At 38.3% G+C, this 25,555-nt stretch overlaps 1 protein-coding gene across 1 annotated transcript; it reads right to left on the bottom strand.

The window, feature by feature from the left end:
* Positions 1-5,805: 5,805 nt before the first annotated feature.
* On the bottom strand, positions 5,806-6,222 carry LOC141631427 (protein FAR1-RELATED SEQUENCE 3-like). The gene has a single exon (XM_074444098.1). It carries the CDS (start codon positions 6,220-6,222, stop codon positions 5,806-5,808), a length of 417 nt encoding a protein of 138 aa, XP_074300199.1.
* Between the last annotated feature and the right edge of the window lie 19,333 nt (positions 6,223-25,555).

Below are 25,555 nucleotides of genomic sequence, written 5' to 3'. Positions count from 1 at the left end.
CATGTGGAACGAAAAGTTGAAAGAGATTATTATACATTGGTAGGTTGGACTAGTAGTTTGTTAACATCGAGAGAGAAGGATGAGATGAAAAGCGGTATGTTTGGAAATGGTAAGTTGGAAGCACCAATGGAGGAGGTGGTTGACAATACAGGTGTCGAATCTGTCTATCAAACAAAGGACTACACGGAGGAGTATATTTTTGATCTTGCTAAATGTATAACTAGTTTAGCTCAGAACATATCATCTGTTAAGGCTAAGTTAGAAAAAGGAGTATCAATAATTAAGGAGAACAGGATGCTCGGAAAATTTGTGTGATCATGCATTTAGTTTACTCAATTTGTCAAATGAGCACAGACTCGTGATAGTGAAAGTTCTCGTTGGTATTAATGTTCTTTGATATTCCGATCTGTTCCTGCTGCTGAGATTGATGTTAGTAATCATCCTTTGGTTGTTGAAGCTTTGAATAATGTAAACATAACTTTAAAAAATAGTATTCAGGTTGAAAGCATGTCATTGAAGAGGCCGATTTTTTATACATACAAAAAGGTAAATATGTTGATCATATTTTTTGTTATATTATGTTAACTTGGTGCTTAAGTGTATTGTTCTTTAATTTGATACATTTCAACTATTCCAGAAGCCTTGTGCATTGAGAAAAGAAGGTGAATTAGTTGACAATGGGAATGAAGATAACAAGGAAGGGGTGTCAAAAGGAGAGTCAGAAGAAAACAAAGTTGAATCAGTTGAGGTTGAAAATGGGAATGAAGACAACAAGAAAGAGGTGTCAAAAGGGGAGTGTGACAACAACAAAGAGGTGTCAGAAGGGGAGTGTGAAAATGGGAATGTTGACAACAAGAAAAATGATGACAAAAATGTACGAATTGATTCGAAGCATCTTTATGTTGATAGTGACGCGGAGAATGAGGAAGAAGCCAATACGGATAATCTTATAAATACCCTTGTATGTAGCATGTTATCTGAAGATTATAGTGAAGAACCCAAGGCAACCACTCCCAATCCAAGCTTAGATATTAGTACTGAACTTGATTTACTAAGAGGAGACACTGACCCATGTACAGAGCCATCTAAGTTTCAGCACTGTATTGCTGACTACGTCTACTACACCAAGGGAAAAGGCACTGTTCTTGCTAGGTATATTTTATTCTACTCATTATATTCCTTTTAATTAATCATTATGTACATTTCGTTTGGGTATTATGTGCATTATTATTAAAGATAATGTACATATGTGTAATTAACTGATTTGTGTAACGTCTGAACCAGTGAGAAGCTCTTTGAGTTTAAGAATGTCGTGGGTACCCGATATCTTTTTGCATCTCTAAAACCACCTCGGTATATAGCAGATGCTGTGGTTGATTGTTGGTCACCTTACTTGAATTTCAATGAAGTTGAAAGAAAATCTTGACACACGTCGATTCTTTGCTTCAACCCTCGTATTTGTATGTAAAATTTTATTTCATTCTATATTACAATAATTTTATGTTATACAAGTGTATATTAATAGAACAATATTATGTTCTGTGTGTGCAGCAAGCATTTCAAGGGCAAAGGAAAGAATTCAAATTTGAAAGAGAATTGGAAGTATTAAAGAGGCATTTTAGAAATGAGTTAAATCATGCTGGGATTATTGATGTGACAAAAGTTGATATGGTTATCTCAAACAATATATATAGTCAATACAAAGTGTTTTCTGCTGCTAATTTTATGTCTGTTTTATCTTCTAATCATTTCTTATATAAAACAGGCTTTTTTCCCAATAATATCCGACAAGCATTTTTACCTGCTCGTATTCAATATGGAGAAGAACAAGTTTGTCATTCTTGATAATCAACAGCATGATGAAACCCCAAAAACTCGTTATGGAAACAAACCTTGGAATATGGTAATTGTTCAGTTGCCTTTCATTGGTTATTTTTTCTTTTACAATGTCATATTTTTTGCACGGTCTCTCTATATAGTTTGATCTGAATTTTTCCATGCAGCGTAATGCTTTGGCAGAATATTTCAATGACATTGGTGATTTGAAGGAAAGAGTAAGAGCAATGGAGCCTGCTGTATTGAAAATGCCTTGGAGAAACCATCAAAATGTTGTTGACTGTGGTATTTACACAATGAAACACATGGAAACGTACAAGGGGGGTCAGTATTGGACTTGTGGGTTGACAAAAAACAACGTAAGTTTCTAAACAATTTATATCCAATAATTGTAAATGTACTTTTGGTTTAATTAAATGATCTTTCTTAAAGTATTAAAAGCACATTCTTGTTTACAAGTTACCTATCTTAAAGATATTTTAACTTTTGTAGATGGATGGACTTCGAATATTGAGAATCAAATATCTTTGCACTTTGGTTTCATCGAAGTGCAACATTGTTTGTGATGACGTTTTAACAAAGGTGAAGCAGTATCAAGAGAAGCCCTTCCCAAAGAAACTGGATTCGTCTGATGAAGAATTCTACGAGGGTGATGAGACTGTTGGGGATGAGAAGATAGAAGATGAGGTAGTTGGAAAGAAAGAGAAGAGTACCGATGATATTGGTGTCCCTGACAACAATGAGACTGTTATGGTTAAGAAGAGAAGAATGGAGGTAGGTTGTACAGAAGGGAATATTATACCAGATGGCTATGATGCTTCTGAGAAGAATGAGAACATGACGGATGTGAGTAATACAAACGACAAGAGTATAAATGAGCATAATCTGGTTGACAGTGGTGACACTACCAAGGGCGAAGTCATCAACAATGAAAATGTTCATGAACATGAAAGAAGTCAACCAGAGTCTCTGAGCATCCTTGCAAATCGTAATTTACTAAGCACAGATACATGCATTATTACTCCTCCATCGAGTTTCAGAATTGCATTGCTGATTATGTGTCGTATAGTAGAGGAAAACATACCGATTTAGCCAGGTATATATATATATATATCTCTACTAATGTACAATATTTAAATTTAAAATGTTACGTATCTGTTTTGAGTTAACACTTTGGTAGTCCTGAACCAGGGAACTTCTTGTGCATGTGGGTGAAATTTCTCTTCGGCGTATTGAAATGGCAACGCTACGACAATCTAAATATTTAACGAGTGATGTGATCGATTGTTGGGCAAAACTTTTGAATGCCAAGGAATCTAGAAGAAACTCTTCCGAGCCTTATCGATTTTTTTCACCACGGCCGTGTCGTAAGTCAAATATTTATATAAACTTATTTCAACAAGTAAATTTTGTATTGTTTTTTCCCTTGATTAACATCAAAAACTTTACATGTCTTGCATACAGATGATGCTTCATGGAGAACTGGACACTGTTGAAAATTTTATCGTGATTAAGGATATAATGAAAGAAGAGTTTACCCAATTCTCGGTTAACCCAGATAGAATTGATTTGGTTAGCATTGACAATATACACTCTTTTTGCATGTTATATTTAATTTGCTTTTTGCCTAATTAAATCTTTTAAAATCTACAGTTCTTCTTCCCAGTTATATATAAAAGGCATTACAATTTACTAGTCATTGACAGCAACAAGTATAAGTTCATCATCATTGATAATGTGTATCGTGACGGAAAACCAGAAGAATTTTTCCACAATAGACCACTGTCTTTTGTAAGATTCTATGCTCTCTTTTGCTTAACAAAGACTACATCTGTTCTTATTCATTATTGTGAATGTACAATGACTTTACATAGAGTGTACCTTCCCCAAAAATTTTGTGTCTGTCTTAATTTTCTAATTTTTGTGATATTGTACCTCATAATTATTAGTGTCCTAATGTTTTCCTGCACCCCTTCTCCGCCAGCGTAATGTTCTAGCAGAATACTTGAAAGACATCGGTGTTTTAAAGGTAAAAGTTGATCGCATTAAAAAACTGCAGCCTATTCTTGCAAAGATGAAGTGGAGAAACAACACTAACAAGACTGATTGTGGTGTTTACGTTATGAGACATATGGAGACATTTAGGGGTAATCTAAATTGGACCTGTGGGCTTAAAAAAGGCGATGTGAGTTTCAGAAGTAATATAATTATTTTTAATACATAATTCAGTACACATTTGTACATGTTCTAATCCCTTGTTTTCTTTATTTTGCTAGGATGCTCCCCTACTGATTCTGCGGAAGAAATACATTTCATATATGATTTCAACAGAAGGCAATGTATGTTTTGATGCTGTACTAAAGAAGGCAATGGATTTCCGTTCAAACCCACTGCCATGGGAAGAATATGATGATGAAGATGAGGAAGATGCTGAATTGAAGCCGTAAAAACTTTTTTTAGATTCGTTTCTGACATGTGTGTGAGTAATGTAACATATATTGAGGAAGCTGCGAGTCGTACAACCTGAAGTTTGAAAAAATTTTAATGCAAGAGAGTGTTATATTCCGGAAACAAATTTCAATAAAGTTTATTATGTTCTTGCTGAACAACAATAATGTTTATTGTGCAAAACGTCTTAAAATTATTGTACTCTAGGAAAACAATTCCAATCAAGTTGATGTTGTCCCTGCAGAACAACAATAATGAACCTTTAATACAAATGTAATATACATTGGCTATAAGAGTCATGTACTTTGGCTATAAGAGTAATGTACATACAAGCCTTTAAGAATGTTCCTTGCAGAACAACAACAATGAACCTTTAATACAAATGTAATATACTTTGGGTATAAGAGTAATGTACTTTGGCTATAAGAGTAATGTACATACAAGCCTTTAAGAATGTTCCTTGCAGAACAACAATAATGAACCTTTAATACAAATGTAATATACTTTGGCTATAAGAGTAATGTACATACAAGCCTTTAAGAATGTTCCTTGCAGAACAACAATAATGATGCTTTAATAAAAATGTAATATACTTTCCCTATAAGAGTAATGTACTTTGGCTATAAGAGTAATGTACATACAAGCATTTAAGAATGTTCCTTGCAGAACAACAATAATGATGCTTTAATAAAAATGAAATATACTTTCCCTATAAGAGTAATGTACTTTGGCAGTATAATCGAATTGTGCATACAAGCCTTTAAGAATGTTCTCGTAGTGTATATTATGGATGTCTATCCTTGAATCAAAAATTTGCACCTTCCACTTCGTTATCAGATTCATCTTCTTCATCGTCGTCCTCCACATCATCAGATTCATCTCCTTCATCGTCGTCATCTTCATGGTAGTATTTGGTGAATATGCATCAAAATGTAAATTAAATATCAGATTTTATAAGGAGAAAATGGCCAAAATGAACAACTAAATTGATAATAGATTTAATGTTAACCAAATATACATTGCTGAAATTTTCATCTGTGCCTTTAGAACAACCATAATGTTCATTGCACAAAGAGCTTATGTGTCTCCATATAAGATTGGAGATTTTGGAAGGTAAACACTATCCGCTATGCTTGTATAATTTAATAATTATTTAAAATTAATGTAATATGCTTTAACAAGAAACCAAATTATAGATACCTGTCAGATGGTTTGTTTCTTTGCAAGTTCTAGAGTTGTGTCCTTGGCGGCCACATGTTTTGCAGTACCTCTTCTCTTTTCCTCTCTTCTTTAGGGCTTTTAACATTTGTGATTCAATTCTCTTGCCCTTGGTCCTACCCTTGTTTTTAGATTTTTTAGGAACATGAATCACCAACTTCTCAGGTATTTTGCAGCCCACATACTTTTCTATTTCTTTCATCTTGTCTTTCTTCTTTTTGGTACACATTCTACTAATCATATCCAATCTAATATCTCTCAGTTTTTCAATCAAAAGCTTCATGTCGTTATCATCACACTCAGCTACGCTGACACAAGAATAAACCTCTTGCCACAGCTCGTACTCAAACTTTTCCGGTCAGAAAACTTTTGAGAGACATCTATCAATTTGCCATCTTTGTCAAAGACAGGCTTACTCATTGCAGCTTTTGTCCATCTTTGCGTTATGTCTTTGTTTCGGTATTTTCCGAAAATCTTGGTTGTGTAGAATCCAAAGGCGTGCTCGCACAACAAGCCCATTCTCTCGAAACATAGAACAGAACAAGTAATCTTCATGTTATCCGGTGAATATGCTACGTTCCATGACTTATTTGGCATCCGCAAGTCTGTTAGAATATATATTTTTGTCTCATCAATCTTCTCCACATCTTTAAAACGGCAATCGGACAAAGCTGCAACCAATTCTGTTTGGAAGTCTTTGAAAATGTTGTGCGAGTACATTTCAGAAGCATGGACTTCAAGGTTTGACTTTGTTTTCCGTGGGATTTAAGAGTGTTTGTTGTCCTTTGTTCAATTTGGACTGCTTGTGTCTTTGTGCTTCCAAGGCACTCTCATAGCACACCCAAAACTCAACAAGGGTCAAATGAGGTGTGAGGAACTTGTCAAAGAAACTGTTTTCACTCTCGGACCTAGAAGTAACCCTCATCAAGCCAGACATTGAAACATCTTTAAAGTAGGCAGGGATCCACTGTTCCTCGAGATCGTACAAATCTGAAAACCACTCGTGTTCTACAAGTTGATAATCAGTCATTACCTTCCCCATTGTTCTTGAATTCATCAGGCTCAAGTTGGTTGTTCCAAACACACCTATTGAGCCTGGTCTTAAAATCCTCATCTTGAAACATTTGATAACTGACTTTCTCTCTTAGTTTCTTCATTATGTGCCACATGCACGCGTCTGTGTGTTGACTCCTTAAACACTTAGGGACCACCGACTTCATTGATTTGTCTGATCGGTAATTATAATTCTCGGTTGGCACCCGCCCATTGCTTCCAAAAATGTCTTGAACAACCATGTATAACACTCAATACTTTCATCACCTAACAACCTTGACTCCAAACGTTACGCACCTTTTGTGGTGATCAACTCTGTGAAAGGCACAAACACCATATCATACTTGTTTGTTCTATATGTAGCATCACTTTGATAAAACCTCACCGAACAACATGTAGTTCTTTATGCGGATCGGATCCGCCCAAAACACTCAGCCCAGGACACTTGTTTTCATCTACTATAAAATCAAAGTAAAATGAACTTCATGTGTCTTTTCTCCCTATAAGATTTTCAACAAACATTTGTGCATCAAAATTACCAATGTAGGTTTTTATGTCCCTGAAAATGTTTTTGAAATCAACCTCAGTAGCCCCAATGTTGTTGTAACCTCCACACAGCTCCTTCCAACCTCTATAGGCTTTCACACCACCTAGTTTTAGCACCTTTACCTTTGTGACAAATTGTACGTACCTCTGTCATTTTTCGGTTTCCTTTCAAGAATATTGTAGATTCAGGCGAAGCAAGTGGATGGTTATGCGCTTCATCGAATCTGGTAACAATATAAGTTCCATTTTCTTGGTATTTAAACTGCACTAATGCACGACAGTCAATTCTTGTAATCGGCCTCACACGGCTTATGTCTGTCACATCAGATTCTGCATCATTCTCGGCAGTATCGGTATCAGTATCAGTCCTCTTCCTTTTCCTACTTTCCTTTACACCTTGCCTATTGCAGACAACATTCCTTAATGCAAAACTGTTTGGTAACTCATTGCCTTTAATCCTTTTTGTTGTTGCAAGTCTTGGCGTAAACCCACAGATTGTACAATATTCTTTGTAGAATAACTCTGCTGATTCTAGCGTTTCGAATACTTGTCCTACTTTAGGTTTCTTTTCCTCTGGACAGAATGGAATGTACTGGATTGCATTTAATGTTTCAATTATTGTCCTTGGTGTTTTAAACTGTTATTTGTAGAAGAAGACGTAGTTGCATCACTTGTACTCATTGTCTGGTTCAACAGTAGTTAAGTAAGTAAGTATATTAAATATTATTGCATCAATAATTCAGTAATCCAATTCTAATATGCAGTAATCCAATTCTAATATGCTCATTGTCCATTATCATGCCTGTAAAGGAACATTTATTTTAATGATAATGTTCATAGGAAATATTGTTGTCCATTTTGATATAGCATATATATAATGTATTGAATGCTAATGACATTAAACAAAGAAATAGTCATAATATTATTTCATTAATATTAGAAAATATTTACAAAAGCCATTTCAGGCTTTCAAAATGGTAAAGCATACTAAGGCTTATACTGAAAAAAAAAACACAAGATAATACCTAATAACAATAAACAGAAGATAACACAACATATTTCTAAACTAATCTAACAGTCGGAGTCATAATAATTCTCATCCCCAGACTGTTCCTCAATTTCATATTCTTCTTCTCTTTCCTTTAAAAATCGTCGTTCTTGTCTTTTGTGATGTCTAATTATTTCTGCACGATTAGACATAGTCGTGCAGATGCAGAATCTGTCAAGCATCCGATTATTCTTTACGATAGTTATCACACCATTTTCATTTCCGTGAACCGCGCCTCGGTAATAATCCCTCTCCTTTACCTCTGGGTCGTTCCCTATAAGGAACCACTTTGACCAGCCCTTGCACACCATGGCCATGTTTTTCTTTTCTTCCCTCCCAAGTCGCTCAAACAAAATCTGGAGCAAATCCTGAGTAGTAAACAAATGATGTAAAGGACGACTGGGAGATGGTACATCCATCTCCACAGGAATGTCATCTCCATCAAACCAGTTTGAAGAAAACTGGCTTACTTTCCATTCCCTATAATGGGCCATGAAATTTTGTTTGTAAGCATCATTCTTGAAGGTAACTATCAGGCATTTTTTTTTTTTTTTTTTTTTTTTTAAGAAAATTAAGTACTTTTCTGAAGAGATTAAAAGTTTTGGTTATTGGAAAAGGTAGGATGGAAAACTAGTTGTATACTCTTGGGTTTATATAGTGGATTAATTGATTATAAGAGATTAAATTCTGTGAACAGTTGTGTCTTTTCAACTGACACAAACATAATCATGGTAATTAATAAATTGGGTGAAGTTATCTATGTTAGTTTAATCTATTGCATAAAACAGTATATGCACATTATGAAAATACGTAATGGACATTTGAATTAAACTGAATTCACATTTTTTTCCAAATAATGTTTCATGTTCTTTTTTAAATAAATTAATGTACCTTTTAATATTATATAATGTACATTTTCCAAAAAAGTGCTTAATAATATTTTAGTTGTACCTAATTATCGAGAAAATGCAAATTACGAATATATATAGTTGACAATTTATTTTATGGAACATGTTTTTTTATAATTAATATAATGTACATTTAGAAATAATATTCAAATTAATGTGAATAATTGCGTCTTTTCACCACATAAGCAAGTTATTTCGTACAAATAAAGGTTCATATATAATGTATTCCTTCGAATGTCCATTATCATGCCTTTAAAGGAACATTTATTTTACTGCTAATGTTCATAGGAAATATTGTTGTCCATTTTGATAGAGCATATATAAAATGTATTGAATTCTAATGACAGTAAACAAACAAATAGACACAATACTATTTCATTAATATTAGTAATATATTTACAAAAGCCATTTAAGGCTTTCAAAATGATAAAGCCTACTAAGGCTTATACTGAAAAAAAAAAAAAAAACACAAGATAATACAAAATAACAATAAAATAGAAAACTAACTTAATATATTTCTAAACCAATCTAACGATCGAGTCATAATAACCCTCATCACAGATTGCTCCTCAATTTCATATTCTTCTCTTCGGTTTCTAAATTGTCGTGCTTGTTGTTTATGATGTCTAATTATTTCTGCACGACTAGATAGAGTCGTGCAAAGGAGAATCTTTCTAGGAGCCGCGATCCTTTGTGACAGTGATTATACCATTTTTTGTTCCCGAACCACCCCTCGATAATAATCCCTTTCCTTTACCTCTGACTCCATTCCTATAAGGAACCACTTCGACCAGCCCTTGCACACTATTGCCATGTTTTTCTTTTCCTCCCTCCCAAGTCGCTCAAACAAAATTCGAAGCAAAGCCTGAGTAGTAAGGAAATAATGTAAAGGACTACTGGGAGATGGTACATCCATCTCCACAGGAATGTCATCTCCATCAAACCAGTTTGAAGAAAACTGGCTTACTTTCCAATCCCTATAATGGTTCATGAAATTTTGTTTGTGAGCATCATTCTTGTAGGCAACTATCGTGCATTTTGAGTAGTCCATTGTTTTTTTTTAAGAAAATTAAATACTTTTCTGAAGAGATTAAAAGTTTTGGTTATTGGAAAAGGTTTTAGAAATGAAGGTAAGATGGAAAAGTAATTGTGTACTCCTTGGTTTATATAGTGGATTAATTCAGTAGAAGAGATTAAATTTGGTGAACAGTTGTGTCTTTTCAACTGCCACAAACATAATCATGGTAATTAATAAATTGGGAGAAGTTATCTATGTTAGTTAAATGTCTCGCATAAAACAGTATATTCACACTATAAATATACGTAATGGACATTTGAATTAAACTGAAAGCACATTTATTTTCCAAATAATGTTCCATGTTCTTTTTTAAATAATTTAATGTACCTTTTAATATTATATAATGTACATTGTCCAAACAGTGCTTAATGATATTTTAGTTGCACCTAATTATCAGAAAATGCAAATTATGAATATACTATAGATAGTGGACAATTTATTTGATGGAACATGTTTTTTTATAATTAATATAATGTACATTTAGAATTAATATTGAAATTAACGTGAATAGTTGTGTCTTTTCACCACTTAAGCAAAACTTACAAACCGTCATTTGACATATTGAACAGTTGCAAGACCACTTGCAAAACGTAATTATTACTTGCACATACTTATTATATATAATGCACATTTCACTAAGACTGATTGGACATTTCCTTATGAAACGTGTGCAAAGACAACACAAAGACAACACAAAGACATTATTTTTACATGCAAAATTACTTTTGATTACTTCAAATTGCACACTTTTCCTTTCTCATTATTTTTAGTACATTTTTTCTCACCACAAAGTACATTTGCATTTATCATCCTTCTAAAACCAAACAAACAAACTATAAACCCTAATTTAACACTTTTCATTATAAAATTAATGTTTTTGTGGTTCTGTACATTACATCTAGTTAACTAAATTTAATCAAATCCGAAATTAAGTTGAATTTAATCAAATTCAACTTTAACATCATCATAAAATCAATTCAACAACGATTCAGAAACGAATTAAATAATATTGAATGAACATACCTCAATATTGACTGTAGAAAACAATAATTCCAGATGAATGACCAAATCAATTCCGATTTTTCTTACAAAGTTTTGATCTTGAAATAACTGAATAGCCGATGAATGCAAAAGTTTGAACAAATTGACTCTGATTTGCGCTTCGAACACAGCAATTGATGATGAACACAACAATACAACCTCAACAACCGTCTGAAACATTCAACAATATCAAATCACAACCGTCTGAAACAATCAACAATTACTAACTACAACACAGTCACCATAAGTCATGTAATTAATACCGAGTAGGGAAACCCTACCTGGAAAAGCAATCACCACAGACGGTCTAGCAGCTAATCAAAGTCGTTCTTCAATGAAATCACCTCCTATCAAACACACAACCATACAATCACCATCTAATAAGCACAATACCCCTAAAACCCCCAATTTACCCAATTAGGGTTTTAACCAAACTCAAAGAAACAACATAAAATCTATACAAGGATCTTACCCTCGACACGATGAACTCAATGGTGTAAAGAACGTGACGATCCGACAACCTTAATCTTTGGGATTTGATATTAACGCGATGACGGAGACAACGAAACTTCTTTTCTCTTTGAAGGGTTTTTAGAAAAAGTAAAAGTGATGAATAAAGTGACGGAAACATTTAAATACGAATCACGCGTTATTAACAAATCCCGTCAAAAACAACATGTGAAAGTAACTTACTCGATCGAGTAAGTAACTTACTCGATCAACAGCCACACATACTCGATCGAGTATCCATCAGGCAGACAACTGTTTCGTATAAAGACATAATTACTCGACAGAATAAGCCCCACTCGATAGAGTACCCATAGACATAGAAAACCGTAGTATTACAAGGCGAACCGTGCCTTCTTCGATGACTTCGATGACAATATGAGCCTGAGTGTAGTGAGGCCACCAAAAAAGTGGAGCTTGGGCCCCAAACAAGTTTTAGGTCGTGTGTGGGCTCGACTTGGCTTGGGTAGCGGGCTGTGAAAGAGCCCGTTTGCGGTGGTTGCTGCGAATCCGTTGAGAACCCGTTCTAAGGAGGAGATCCGAGCTAGGCGTGCTAGCAAGAAGAGCAAGGGGAAGATGCATCCCGATGGCAAAGGCATGGGTAGGATGGAAGATTGCAGACCTCCACCTTTTTTATTATTATGTTGTATTAGGGTGTGTTTGTGTGTTGTATGGCTATTATGTTGTATTAGTTATGTTATTGTGTGTTAGGTGTATGGGTTATGTAACACCCCGCGCTTTCCTTATATTTTAAATAAATTTTTTTTTTAAGTAATTTTTATTAAATAATTATTATTTAAAGCTTATTTTCATAAAATATCGTCATAGCCGTGTAACGGTAATAATAGTGTAGATTTTAATAATATTATTCTCCGTCTCGAGTTATAGTAGACTTGGGACGAAAATTCTAGTGGATACCGACTCATTTTGGGTTATTGGGCTTAACTTGACTCATGGGCCTTTTCTCTCCTCTTTTCTCTACACAAAACCTCAACTAAACCCTCACAACTTCATCTCCCTCACTTCTAATTTCTGAAATTTCCCAACAACCACATCACCATTGTTAAACCCTTGCTCTCAACCCTAAAATCACCATAACTAACTCAATTCTTCGCCAATCTCGTTCCTTTTCGCGCCATTCTCTTCCTTTTCTCATTTCCCTTGTTTCTAAGTAAGAAAGTTGCCATCTTTTCCTCTTTTTCGAAATTCCCATCTTTCAAGGATGTGGATTCTTGACTTAATATCTTTATTTTTGTGTTTAGGGGAGAACTTGGACAACCCGGAGGAGGATAGCTACATCATTGACGAGTCTTTAGAAGATTGAAGTGCAAAAAGGTAACGGTGATGGGTTACTCGACTTTTATGTTAAAATTGTGTGGTTTTATATAGTTATAATCTCATATGAATGTTAAAAGTTGTATCTTTCATGATTAGTGCTAATTTGGATGTTGAATATCATGCTTGTTTGCAATTCTTACATGTTTGGTTGAAAATCTTATGCTTCACCTCTTGAATCCGAAATTACCCATTCACATGCTCAAATATGTTGTTTTTCCGAGTTAGAATCATGCTAGGATACGTAAACAATTGATGGGAAACGATTGTTGTCGGTTTCAAATGGTTTGGAAGTGTTTTGCATTGAACCCGTGTGTTTGTAATCCCAGCCGGGTGACCGGCGGCCGGTCTACTGACCGGCTGGGAGATTCCTGTAAGTTTTGGACATAATTTTGTAAGCCTGTAGTCCCAGCCGGGTGACCGGCAGCCGGTCTACTGACCGGCTTGGAGTACACTGAAGGTTTTAGGTGATTTTGAGTTTTGGGCGTATTCCCAGCCGGGTGACCGGCTGGGAGTGCACTGAAGGTTTTATGTGTTTTTGAAATTTGGCCGTATTCCCAGTACGGTGGGGCGGCCGGTCTCTTGACCGGTGGGAGTCTGTAAGTTTTATTAAACTTCGATTTTGGCATGTTGTCCCAGTAGGTGACCGTGCCGGTACACCACCATTTGGGAGTCCCCTGTTTGCTCTATTTCACTTGTGACTTCTAATTACGATTGATTTATGCATGTATCTTCTTTCCTATCGATAATTAGTTACTTTAAGACTCATTAATGTTATGAACATGCAAAATGGTTATGGTTCTTGTTCGGACTCGAGTGTGACGTTTTACATTGTGAGACTACTCGACATTCCCTATTTATTTGCCCTCGGACATTGGGTCACGGTTAGGTGCCATTGTCTCCGAGTTGGGCTATTTTTTCCTTCCGCCTCTTCGGACCGGGGGTCACGGTTAGGTGACAAGGTTCCGCTTGAGGTTACTCGATTTTCGGGCACGGTTAGGTGTACCATATTTCGAGTCTTGGATACGATTTGGTATCGTTTGTCGAATCGGGTGTCGTCCATCCCGAGAGTCTGGCCAGGTTTAGACTAGGACCGTATTATGATCGTCGTCCTACCAAGAGGTTGGAGTCTAGAGGGTTGTCTTGTTTGAGTCTATACTTTGTAATTGTCTTACATTTGAGTCGAGTTGATGTGTGACAGTTTGACCTAATAATTCCTCTCTCATTTGTGCTTTACCATTCCTATTTGCTTATGCCCACTAATCATGATTTTCGTAATGCCGTAAGTATTTACTCTCATGCTTGTTTATTTAATTAAATTCCTAATTACTTGTATTTTGACATATTCAAAAATTTGGGAGAACCCGATTTACTCCCCACTGATTTGTGGCTTTCATATTTATTATGAATGACAGGTTTGTGATGAAGCTTAAGTGGGGAAGACCGTGTGAGCTAGCGAGTTCTTACCTCGGACCTTATTAGTTATTACATAATAGACTCACCTACTTTTCAAATTTATGTTAATTCGTGGGATATCTTTTCCCCAATAAATAGACTTGTGTTGTAAACTTAAATTTAACTAACTAAACTTATGTATCGTGTTGGTGATGCCTCGCGTTGGACTTCATGAGAAGCCCCAAAAAGTTTTAAAAATATCGTGTTTCCGCCACGTTTTACTTATCACATTTAGTTACCTCAACGAGGGGTGTCACAGTTGGTATCAGAGCATATATTGCTCCTGACACACACACGTGTACCCCAACTTAAAATTCTTACTTGACCTTGAATAATGAATGAGAGATGGGTAGAATTAAGGACCTAAGTTGGTAGCCTTTTTGTGTATGTTTTGTGATAGGTTCTAACTTGTTTTCTCTTGTGCGAAAAGATGGTACGAGCGACCAATGTGGAAAATGCTATCATGCAAGCCCTCACTCAAGTACTTGCTAATCAACAAAATGTTCAACCCGCTCCCCCTACACATGAAGCCAACCGTCAAGGAAGTTATGCTTGGATTGCAAGTCAACTAGCAAGGAACAAGGCTAAGACCTATGGTGGTGAAGTGGATCCCGTTGCTCTCTCGGAATGGTTTCGTGATATGGAGAAGAACTTCTCTCTCTTTGATGCCCGAGAGGAGGACAAGGTGAGGTTAGCCTCTCACTTTCTTGTGAAGGAAGCCGATAGGTCGTGGACTTTGACCGGTCCTACCGCTACTCAAGACCCCAACTTTGATTGGAACCGCTTCAAGTCACTTGTGGAGACTCGCTTCTACCCTAAGGAGCTCAAGCAATAAAGGTTGAAGGAATTCATGGAATTCAAGCAAGGGAAGCTATCAATTCAATCCTACACCGACAAGTTTAATGAACTTGCTCATTATGCCTCCAAGTTCGTGAAAGATGAAGAGGATCGTGTTTACTTCTACAAGAACCAGTTGAATCCTAAGGTGGAAAGCATGGTGAGAAGAAGCTCAACTACCTTTGTGGAAGTCTATGATGATGCTATTTGGGCCGAAAGCTCTTTGAAGGCCATTGAAGAAGATTCCAAAACCCACTCCTCTTCTCATTCTTATCGTTCTACCTTTCATGGCAAAAGACCATTTGTGCCTTCTACTTCCAACTATGCCAACAAGAGAAGGTTTGTGCCAAGGATGCAAGACCATGGAGGACAAGGACCAAGAGTTCAAGAATCTAGAGGACAAGTTCCCACACCAACTAATGAACTTGAGAAGGACCGTAAGTGCTACCATTGTAGACAAGCTCTACACCCCGGAGTTGGATGCTATGGCAAGCCCTTGACTTGCTTTCATTGTAAGAAGCCCGGACATCGTGTTGCCGATTGCCCCGAGAAGAAGAATGCTCCTACTCCAAATGCTAGGCCAAGAGGAACTATCTTTGTCATGAGTCGAGCCGAAGCCGCCGCTCATCCCGATATCATTACGGGTATGTTCTCAATTTTTGATCAACCTTGCCTTATTCTATTCGATACCGGCTCATCTTTATCCTTTATATCTTCCAAGTTTTCGGAAAAATTAGCCCTTGAACCTATTCCTAGTGAGGAAACCTCTATATCTTTACCTTCCGGAGAAATGTTCTCTTGTTCCCTTTCTTTCTCCGACATTCCTATCTCTATTTCGGGAACCTTGTTCCCCGCTAACCTACTTCGTTTTCCCCTTGAGGAATTCGATGTAATTTTGGGTATGGATTGGTTGTCAAAGTATGATGCAAGATTCGAGTGTAGAGACCAAAAGATTCGCCTCAACAGTCCGCTAGGCACTCGTGTGTCCTATAGAGGAGTCCGTTCCCAAGAAGGTGTGAAGTTGATTTCCGCTTTGAAGTTGATGAGTATGAGGAGGAAAGGTTACCAAATCTTTCTATGCGTGGTGACTTCTACCTCCCCTTCCTTACCAAAGATCGAAGAAGTGCCCGTGATTTGTGAGTTCCCCGATGTCTTTCCCGAAGAGTTGCCCGGAATTCCTCCCGAGCGAGATGTTGAGTTCTCTATCGACCTTGTACCCGGAACCGGTCCGATTGCTAAAGCCCCGTACCGTATGGCGCCAACCGAGTTGAAGGAGTTGAGAAAGCAACTTGATGAGATGATTGAGAAAGGATTCATTAGACCTAGTGCCTCGCCTTGGGGTGCTCCCGTTCTCTTTGTGAAGAAGAAAGATGGATCCATGAGACTTTGCATTGACTACCGTGAGCTTAACCGTGTTACCATCAAGAACAAGTATCCTCTACCAAGGATTGAAGATTTGTTTGATCAACTCAAAGGTGCTTCTACTTTCTCCAAGATTGATTTGAGATCCGGTTATCATCAAATTCCCGTTCGTGAGTCTGATATCCCTAAGACCGCCTTTAGCACGAGATATGGACATTTCGAGTTTAAGGTGATGCCCTTTGGTTTAACCAATGCCCCTTCTATCTTCATGGACCAAATGAACCGGACCTTTAGTGAGTTCTTAGACAAGTGTGTTGTGGTTTTCATTGACGATATCCTCATCTTTTCCAAGTCCGAAGAAGAGCATGCCGATCACCTTCGTATCATTTTGGAAATCCTCCGTCGTCAAAAGTGGTTTGCCAAATTCTCCAAGTGTGAATTTTGGTTGTCTAAGGTGTCTTTTCTAGGCCATGTGATATCTAAGGATGGTGTCATGGTGGATCCTTCGAAGATTGAAGCCGTGATTGAGTGGAAGAGTCCAACCGATGTTGGTGAGATCCGTAGTTTCTTGGGTTTGGCGGGTTACTACCGTCGCTTTGTGAAAGATTTTTCCAAGCTTGCTAGACCGATGACTCAACTTTTGAAGAAAGAGACCAAGTTTGTGTGGACCGAAGCTTGTGAAAGTGCATTCCAAGAGTTGAAAAAGATGTTGACTACCGCTCCCGTGTTGACCTTGCCCGAGGATGGCGTTGACTTTGATGTGTTTTGTGATGCTTCTAAGATGGGTTTGGGTTGTGTTCTCATGCAAAATAGAAGAGTTGTTGCCTATGCTTCGCGACAATTGAGGGTTCATGAGGTGAACTATCCCACTCATGATTTGGAATTAGCCGCCATCGTTCATGCTTTGAAGATGTGGAGACACTACCTCATTGGAGTCCATTGCCGTATCTACACCGACCATAAGAGTTTGAGGTACATATTCACCCAAAAGGATTTGAATATGAGACAACGACGATGGTTGGAATTGGTGAATGATTACGACATGGAGTTGTTGTATCATGAAGGAAAGGCAAATGTGGTTGCCGATGCCCTTAGTAGGAAGTCTACTCATCCCTTGAGTGCTATTCGTGTGCTCCCCGATGACCTTTGTGCCGAGTTTCGTAAGTTAAGTTTGCAACTTGTGCAGAGTGGTTTTGATTATCTTGGTGCTATGGTTGCCGAGCCCGTTCTTCACCGTGAGATTCTAGATAGCCTTGTGGACGATGCTACATTTAAAAGTTTTCAAGCCAAGCTTTTTGAAGGGAAAGCAAAAGATTGTGAGATTGATGCTAGAGGTTACCTCCGTTACCAAGGACGCATGTATGTGCCCGATGCCGTTGATTTGAGGAAGAGAGTTCTAGATGAAGCTCATCTATCACCTTATTCGATTCACCCCGGAGGAGACAAGATGTATAAGGATTTGAAGCTTCAGTTTTGGTGGCCTAACATGAAGAATGACATTGTGTCATATGTGGGAAGATGTCTTACTTGCCAACAAGTAAAGATTGAGCATAAGAGACCCGGTGGTTTGCTACAACCGTTGGATGTTCGTTTATGGAAGTGGGAGTCCATTTCCATGGATTTTGTGATGGCTTTGCCTAAGACCGTTGGTGGAAAGGATGCCGTATGGGTTGTCGTGGATAGGTTGACCAAGTGTGCTAGGTTCATCCCTATCAAAGAAACTTGGAGTTTAGACCGTCTTGCTAGTGCCTATGTTGATGAGATCGTTCGTTACCACGGTGTTCCTAAGGAAATCGTTTCGGATCGTGACCCGAGGTTTTCTTCAAGATTTTGGAAAGCTTTGCAAGATGCTATGGGTAGTAAGTTGTTGATGAGTACCGCTTTTCATGCCGCTACCGATGGACAATCCGAGAGGACGATTCAAACTTTAGAAGACTTGTTGCGTGCTTGTGCCCTTGGTTTTCATTCTAGTTGGGAGAAGAGCTTACCTTTGGTGGAATTTTCTTACAACAATAGTTATCATGCTTCTATCAAGATGGCCCCTTATGAAGCCCTTTATGGAAGGAAATGCCGAAGTCCGATTTGTTGGGATCAAGCAAGTGATGTTCGTGATCTAGGACCCGACAAGTTAGCCGAGACAATTGATCAAGTGAAACTCATCCGTGAAAGAATGAAAGCCGCCCAAGATCGACAGAAGTCTTATGCCGATGTTCGCCGTCTACCCTTGGAGTTTGAAGTTGGAGATAAAGTGTTCTTGAAAGTGTCCCCGATGAAAGGAGTAAAGAGATTTGGAGTCAAAGGGAAGTTGAGTCCGAAGTACATTGGACCTTATGAAGTTGTAAAGAGGATTGGTGTCGTGGCTTATAAGTTGGATTTGCCCCCGAGTTTGGGTAAAGTTCATGATGTCTTTCATGTTTCTCAACTTAGGAAATACATTAGCGACCCTAGTCATGTGTTGCAAAATGAGATTCCCGAGCTTGAGCCTAGTCTTTCTTTCGAAGAGAGACCGATTCGTATCTTGGATAAGAAGGAGAAGAAGCTAAGGAGCAAAGTGGTGCCCTTGGTGAAGGTTTTGTGGAAGTGTGGTGATGTAGAAGAAGAGACTTGGGAGCCGGAAGCTTCCATACGTGTCAAGTACCCTAGTTTGTTTTCTTAAGGTAATACCTTTTCGTTTCAAGTTTCGAGGGCGAAACTTTTTAAAAGGTGGGATGATTGTAACACCCCGCGCTTTCCTTATATTTTAAATAAATTTTTTTTTAAAGTAATTTTTATTAAATAATTATTATTTAAAGCTTATTTTCATAAAATATCGTCATAGCCGTGTAACGGTAATAATAGTGTAGATTTTAATAATATTATTCTCCGTCTCGAGTTATAGTAGACTTGGGACGAAAATTCTAGTGGATACCGACTCATTTTGGGTTATTGGGCTTAACTTGACTCATGGGCCTTTTCTCTCCTCTTTTCTCTACACAAAACCTCAACTAAACCCTCACAACTTCATCTCCCTCACTTCTAATTTCTGAAATTTCCCAACAACCACATCACCATTGTTAAACCCTTGCTCTCAACCCTAAAATCACCATAACTCACTCAATTCTTCGCCAATCTCGTTCCTTTTCACGCCATTCTCTTCCTTTTCTCATTTCCCTTGTTTCTAAGTAAGAAAGTTGCCATCTTTTCCTCTTTTTCGAAATTCCCATCTTTCAAGGATGTGGATTCTTGACTTAATATCTTTATTTTTGTGTTTAGGGGAGAACTTGGACAACCCGGAGGAGGATAGCTACATCATTGACGAGTCTTTAGAAGATTGAAGTGCAAAAAGGTAACGGTGATGGGTTACTCGACTTTTATGTTAAAATTGTGTGGTTTTATATAGTTATAATCTCATATGAATGTTAAAAGTTGTATCTTTCATGATTAGTGCTAATTTGGATGTGGAATATCATGCTTGTTTGCAATTCTCACATGTTTGGTTGAAAATCTTATGCTTCACCTCTTGAATCCGAAATTACCCATTCACATGCTCAAATATGTTGTTTTTCCGAGTTAGAAACATGCTAGGATACGTAAACAATTGATGGGAAACGATTGTTGTTGGTTTCAAATGGTTTGGAAGTGTTTTGCATTGAACCCGTGTGTTTGTAGTCCGGTAGGGTGACCGGGCGATCTCTTGACCACTGGGAGATTCCTGTAAGTTTTGGACATAATTTTGTAAGCCTGTAGTCCCAGCCGGGTGACCGGCAGCCGGTCTACTGACCGGCTGGGAGTACACTGAAGGTTTTAGGTGATTTTGAGTTTTGGGCGTATTCCCAGTAGGGTGACGGTAAGTGGTCTCTTGGCCAGGTGGGAGTCAATGAAGGTTTTATGTGTTTTTGAAATTTGGCCGTATTCCCAGCCGGTGGACAGAACTGGTCCTTGTCTCTGATTTACTGGGGAGTGCACTTGTAAGTTTTATTAAATTTTCGATTTTGGCATGTTGTCCCGGTAGGTGGCCGTGCGGTACACCACCCATTTGGGAGTCCCCTGTTTGCTCTATTTCACTTGTGACTTCTAATAACGATTGAGTTATGCATGTATCTTCTTTCCTATCGATAATTAGTTACTTTAAGACTCATTAATGTTATGAACATGCAAAATGGTTATGGTTCTTGTTCGGACCTGAGTGTGACGTTTTACATTGTGAGACTACTCGACATTCCCTATTTATTTGCCCTCGGACATTGGGTCACGGTTAGGTGCCATTGTCTCCGAGTTGGGCTATTTTTCCTTCCGCCTCTTCGGACCGGGGGTCACGGTTAGGTGACAAGGTTCCGCTTGAGGTTACTCGATTTTCGGGCACGGTTAGGTGTACCATATTTCGAGTCTTGGATACGATTTGGTATCGTTTGTCGAATCGGGTGTCGTCCATCCCGAGAGTCTGGCCAGGTTTAGACTAGGACCGTATTATGATCGTCGTCCTACCAAGAGGTTGGAGTCTAGAGGGTTGTCTTGTTTGAGTCTATACTTTGTAATTGTCTTACATTTGAGTCGAGTTGATGTGTGACAGTTTGACCTAATAATTCCTCTCTCATTTGTGCTTTACCATTCCTATTTGCTTATGCCCACTAATCATGATTTTCTTAATGCCGTAAGTATTTACTCTCATGCTTGTTTATTTAATTAAATTCCTAATTACTTGTATTTTGACATATTGTGGTGGGAGAACCCGAGTTACTCCCCCACCGACCGTGGCTTTCATATTTATTATGAATGACAGGTTTGTGATGAAGCTTAAGTGGGGAAGACCGTGTGAGCTAGCGAGTTCTTACCTCGGACCTTATTAGTTATTACATAATAGACTCACCTACTTTTCAAATTTATGTTAATTCGTGGGATATCTTTTCCCCAATAAATAGACTTGTGTTGTAAACTTAAATTTAACTAACTAAACTTATGTATCGTGTTGGTGATGCCTCGCGTTGGACTTCATGAGAAGCCCCAAAAAGTTTTAAAAATATCGTGTTTCCGCCACGTTTTACTTGTCACATTTAGTTACCTCAACGAGGGGTGTCACAGGTTATGTCATATTATGTATGAGAATGTCCTAGTCGATGCTCTAGCTTTGCAGGTTATGAACTTGCTTAGCTTTCATTGTTGCTAAGTTTGTAATCCCACTTATTATTGATTAAATAAAAGGATTGTTTATGTTGAAAATTTTATGAACATTCATTATTGTTTCTCCATCCATTTTGTTATGGTAATTCAGGTTGAATTATCCTAAACTTGCACACACGAAGGTGGGGTTTATTTTTGAAAAGGGGGAAAGGCTCTTCATTTTTCCGTCCTTTTTTTTTGAGAATAGGGTATGAGTTTGTGGCTTTGGTTTTGTTTTTGAGATTTGTACAGGATATTGTTTTTTGTTATTTTTGTGGTGGTGGTGGCTGTGTCCTTCTTGTGTAAGAGAGGGTTGCCTACGTATTCGTCTGAAAAAATGAAATTAAACCATGATCGTAGTTCCGGTGTTTTTTTGTCGGTATTTGGTTGGTGGAATGGTTGTGTCCTTATTGTCTAAGAAAGGATTGCTTACGTATTAGCCTGGATAGACGAAATCAAACCATGCTTGTTGTTCACGTGTTTTTTTGTTGGTGCAAATGGATGGTGCCTTTGACAGGTCAAAAGTTATGCAAACATGGCAGGTGTCATGACTTAGACACGATAAACATACAATTTTGAATCACAACTTTTGAGGAATCGACTTGGGAGCTGGGTGCGGTCATTAGTCGTGAGATTAGGGAGATGATATCGGTGCTAAGGAAAGGTTGACATTGCTAGGTTTCAGGGGTAGTATTTCTTGAGTTGGTCTATGTTGGTTGGGATTGTAAAACCCTCCCTGTCTAGGTCACTCAATCTCACTGCGCCCCTGAAAGAATTTTCTTGACAAGGTATGGTCCTGCCCAATTGGGTTTGAATTTCCCTCTCGTATCAACAAGTAATGGTGCTCGAACTGACTTGAGGACCAAGTCGCCTTCTTTGATGTTTCTAAGTTTGACTTTCTTGTTAAATGTTCGCTGTATACGTCGTTGATATAGCTAAACATTGTGCAAGGCATTGAGTCGCCGTTCATCCAGGAAGACGAGTTGCTTATACCGTTGGCGGATCCATCCAGCTCTACTAGTTGTACTTCCTCTATACCATATGCTAGATAGGAAGGCGTTGCTCCCGTGGGTGTTCAGATGGAGGTTCTGTATCTGTAGAGTGAGAACGGGGGTTTGCTCGGCCAATCGTGGTAATTATCTTGCATTTCATTGATGATTGTGGCAAGTGTTTTGTTGGCTGCTTCTACCGCCCTGTTGGTTTGAGGAAGATTGGGGGATAACCGGTGTCGCTTGATCTTATATTTGTCTAGCAAGGATTGTGCTTCGGCTCGGAAGTGGGAACCTTGTTCGCTGATGATCTCATAGGGTACCCTGTATCTGAAGATGATGTTATCTTGGATGAACTTGGTTACCTGCTTGGCGGTCAAGACAACGTAGGATTGTGCTTCTGCCCACCTGGTGAAGAAATTGATTGCGACGAGAACGAAGCAATGCCTTTTTGTGCCTATAGGTTTGGCTTTGCCGATGATGTCGATGCCCCAAGTCGAGAAAGGCCAAGGTGGTGTCATGGTGTATATGAGGGACGGTGGCATGTGTTGTACGTTGGCGAAGATTTGGCAGTTATGCCAGTTTTTGACGTAGTTCCTACAGTCGGCTTCCATGGTGTTCCAATAGTAGCCTACCCGTATGATCTTTCCAGCTAGCATCATTGCATTCTTGTGTGGGCCACACTCTCTGTCATGGACATCTTCCATGACTTTCTTTGCTTTGGTATGGTCAATGCAAAGAAGAAGGATGCCTTTAGGTGTTCTTTTGTAGACTTGATCTTGGTTTACCACAAATTGTGATGCAAGTAGACGGACAGCTCTTTGTCCCCCGGGATCAGAATTGGGAGGGTATTCATTTTTTGTTTTGTAGTTGAGGATAGCTTGGTACCAAGGTTCGGTATTATTTTCTTCATCGTTGTTAATGGCACAGATGTGGGTTGGTTTGCTCCTTCTTTCGATGCATAAGGGCATGGATGCCATGTTGTTGGGCATGTTGATGAGTGAGGCTAGTTTTACTTGGGCATCAGCAAATTTATTTTCTTCTCTTGGTAAGTGGAAGTAGTCGATTTGGTCAAAGAATTCGGCTTCTTTGTTGATTTTTGCTTGGTAAGGTGCTAGGCTGTCGCTTCGGATCATCCAGGATGTGGAAACTTGATTGATGATGCGTGAGGAATCGCCGTAAACTCTCAGACGTTTGATGCCAAGATTTATGGCTGTTTATAGATCGATTAGACATGCTTCGTTATTTGGCGGCGTTGTTGGTGACATTCAAGTCTAGCTTGATTAAGATTGTAACATGTTGTCCTTCGGGTGATATTAGAAGGATTCCTACTCCGAAGACTCTCAGGTTTAAAGCGCCGTCAAAGTACAGGTTCCATGTTTCGGTGTTGGCACAAAGGATGTCTTCGTCTAGAAGTGACCAAGTGTCAGTCGTTGGTTCCTCGCTGACGGGATTTTATGCAAGGAAATCAGCGTCGACCCTTCCCTTGATGACCTTGAGGGGTACAAATTTGAGATCAAACTCGGATAGCATGAGCGTCCATCTACAGAGCCTTCCGTTTAGTATTGGTTTTTCAAAGATATATTTGAAGGGGTCGATCTTGGAATTCATTCGGACCGTATGACTGAGCATGTAATGTCGCAACTTTTTGTGGACCATACCAGAGCAAGACATGTTTTCCCTAGTTGAGTGTATTTAAATTCTTATTCGATGAACTTTTTGCTGATGTACTAAATGGCCCCTTCCTCGCCGTTGACTATCTATGCTAGCATACCTCCATTGGCGTTGTCGGTGACGGTCAAGTATAGGGATAAGGGCATACCCTTCTGTTGGGCCAAGAATTGTCCTGCCTGGCCAGACAATAGTCAGGCAAAGAAACACCAAGCCTAGCTTGAACGAAAGCAATCCAATACAAATCATACAATACCCAAGCAGGTGCCAGACAGGAGGGGAAGACTGGTCAGGCCGTCTATCCATGTCAAACCAGGAGGAATAACTTGCCAGCCGTATGTTGGGTATAACTAGGACAAGTCAGGAAACAACTAAAGCACAACTAAAACCTAAAGAAATGGTTCCTACTTTAATGGAAGACTTATTGAAGAAAATATACGAAGAATATGGAGCAACTAACTAAGCTAAAATAGTGGCAGGCAGATTATGGAGTCAAACAACCACTTCCGGGTAAATAGGGCACGAGGCCTATTACCTAGGAACATCCAAAACAACCATGAAAGAACCGTTATTTGCAACATATAAATAGCAAGGCAAAAGAAAGAGGGGGCATCATCTATTATTCACTCATCCTTACTCTCGTTTTATTATTGTAAATTACTTAACCATATTCATTCATTATTTATTCCCTACCTCTAGCCTGACATACACATTCTCTGTCAGGATATCCTAAAAGATAGTAACAATCCCTTCTGGCTTGGTGCCCGTGGTTTTTTCCCTTATTACCAGGGTTTTTTCACGTATAAATATCTGTCTTTCACTTTATTGTTCATCCTTTAAGTTATCAATCGTACTAGTCAAGCATAATTATTTGAGTTAGATTGCCTTGTAATTAAATCCCTTGGAAGACTTTATCTCTGTGTAATCTTGCTAAAACAATTGGCGCCCACCGTGGGGCATCTAGCTCAAAAATAATCAAAACCTAATCCCAAAACAACAACAAAACTCTTCCAGGAACAAATGACCGTAGACAGTATAGAACAACATTTGGCTGCCGCCAAACAACAACTATTGGAAATGGAGCAAC

The sequence above is a fragment of the Silene latifolia genome, chromosome Y (assembly GCF_048544455.1).
Source record: "Silene latifolia isolate original U9 population chromosome Y, ASM4854445v1, whole genome shotgun sequence".
NCBI classification, from domain to species: Eukaryota; Viridiplantae; Streptophyta; class Magnoliopsida; order Caryophyllales; family Caryophyllaceae; genus Silene; species Silene latifolia.
Note: the sequence above shows the minus strand (reverse complement) of the source record. Positions and strands in the feature narration are given on the sequence as shown.

Bases quoted from the DNA above. Each gene is read 5' to 3' on its own strand.
- LOC141631427 (XM_074444098.1), bottom strand. From the start codon at position 6,222: ATGTACTCGCACAACATTTTCAAAGACTTCCAAACAGAATTGGTTGCA.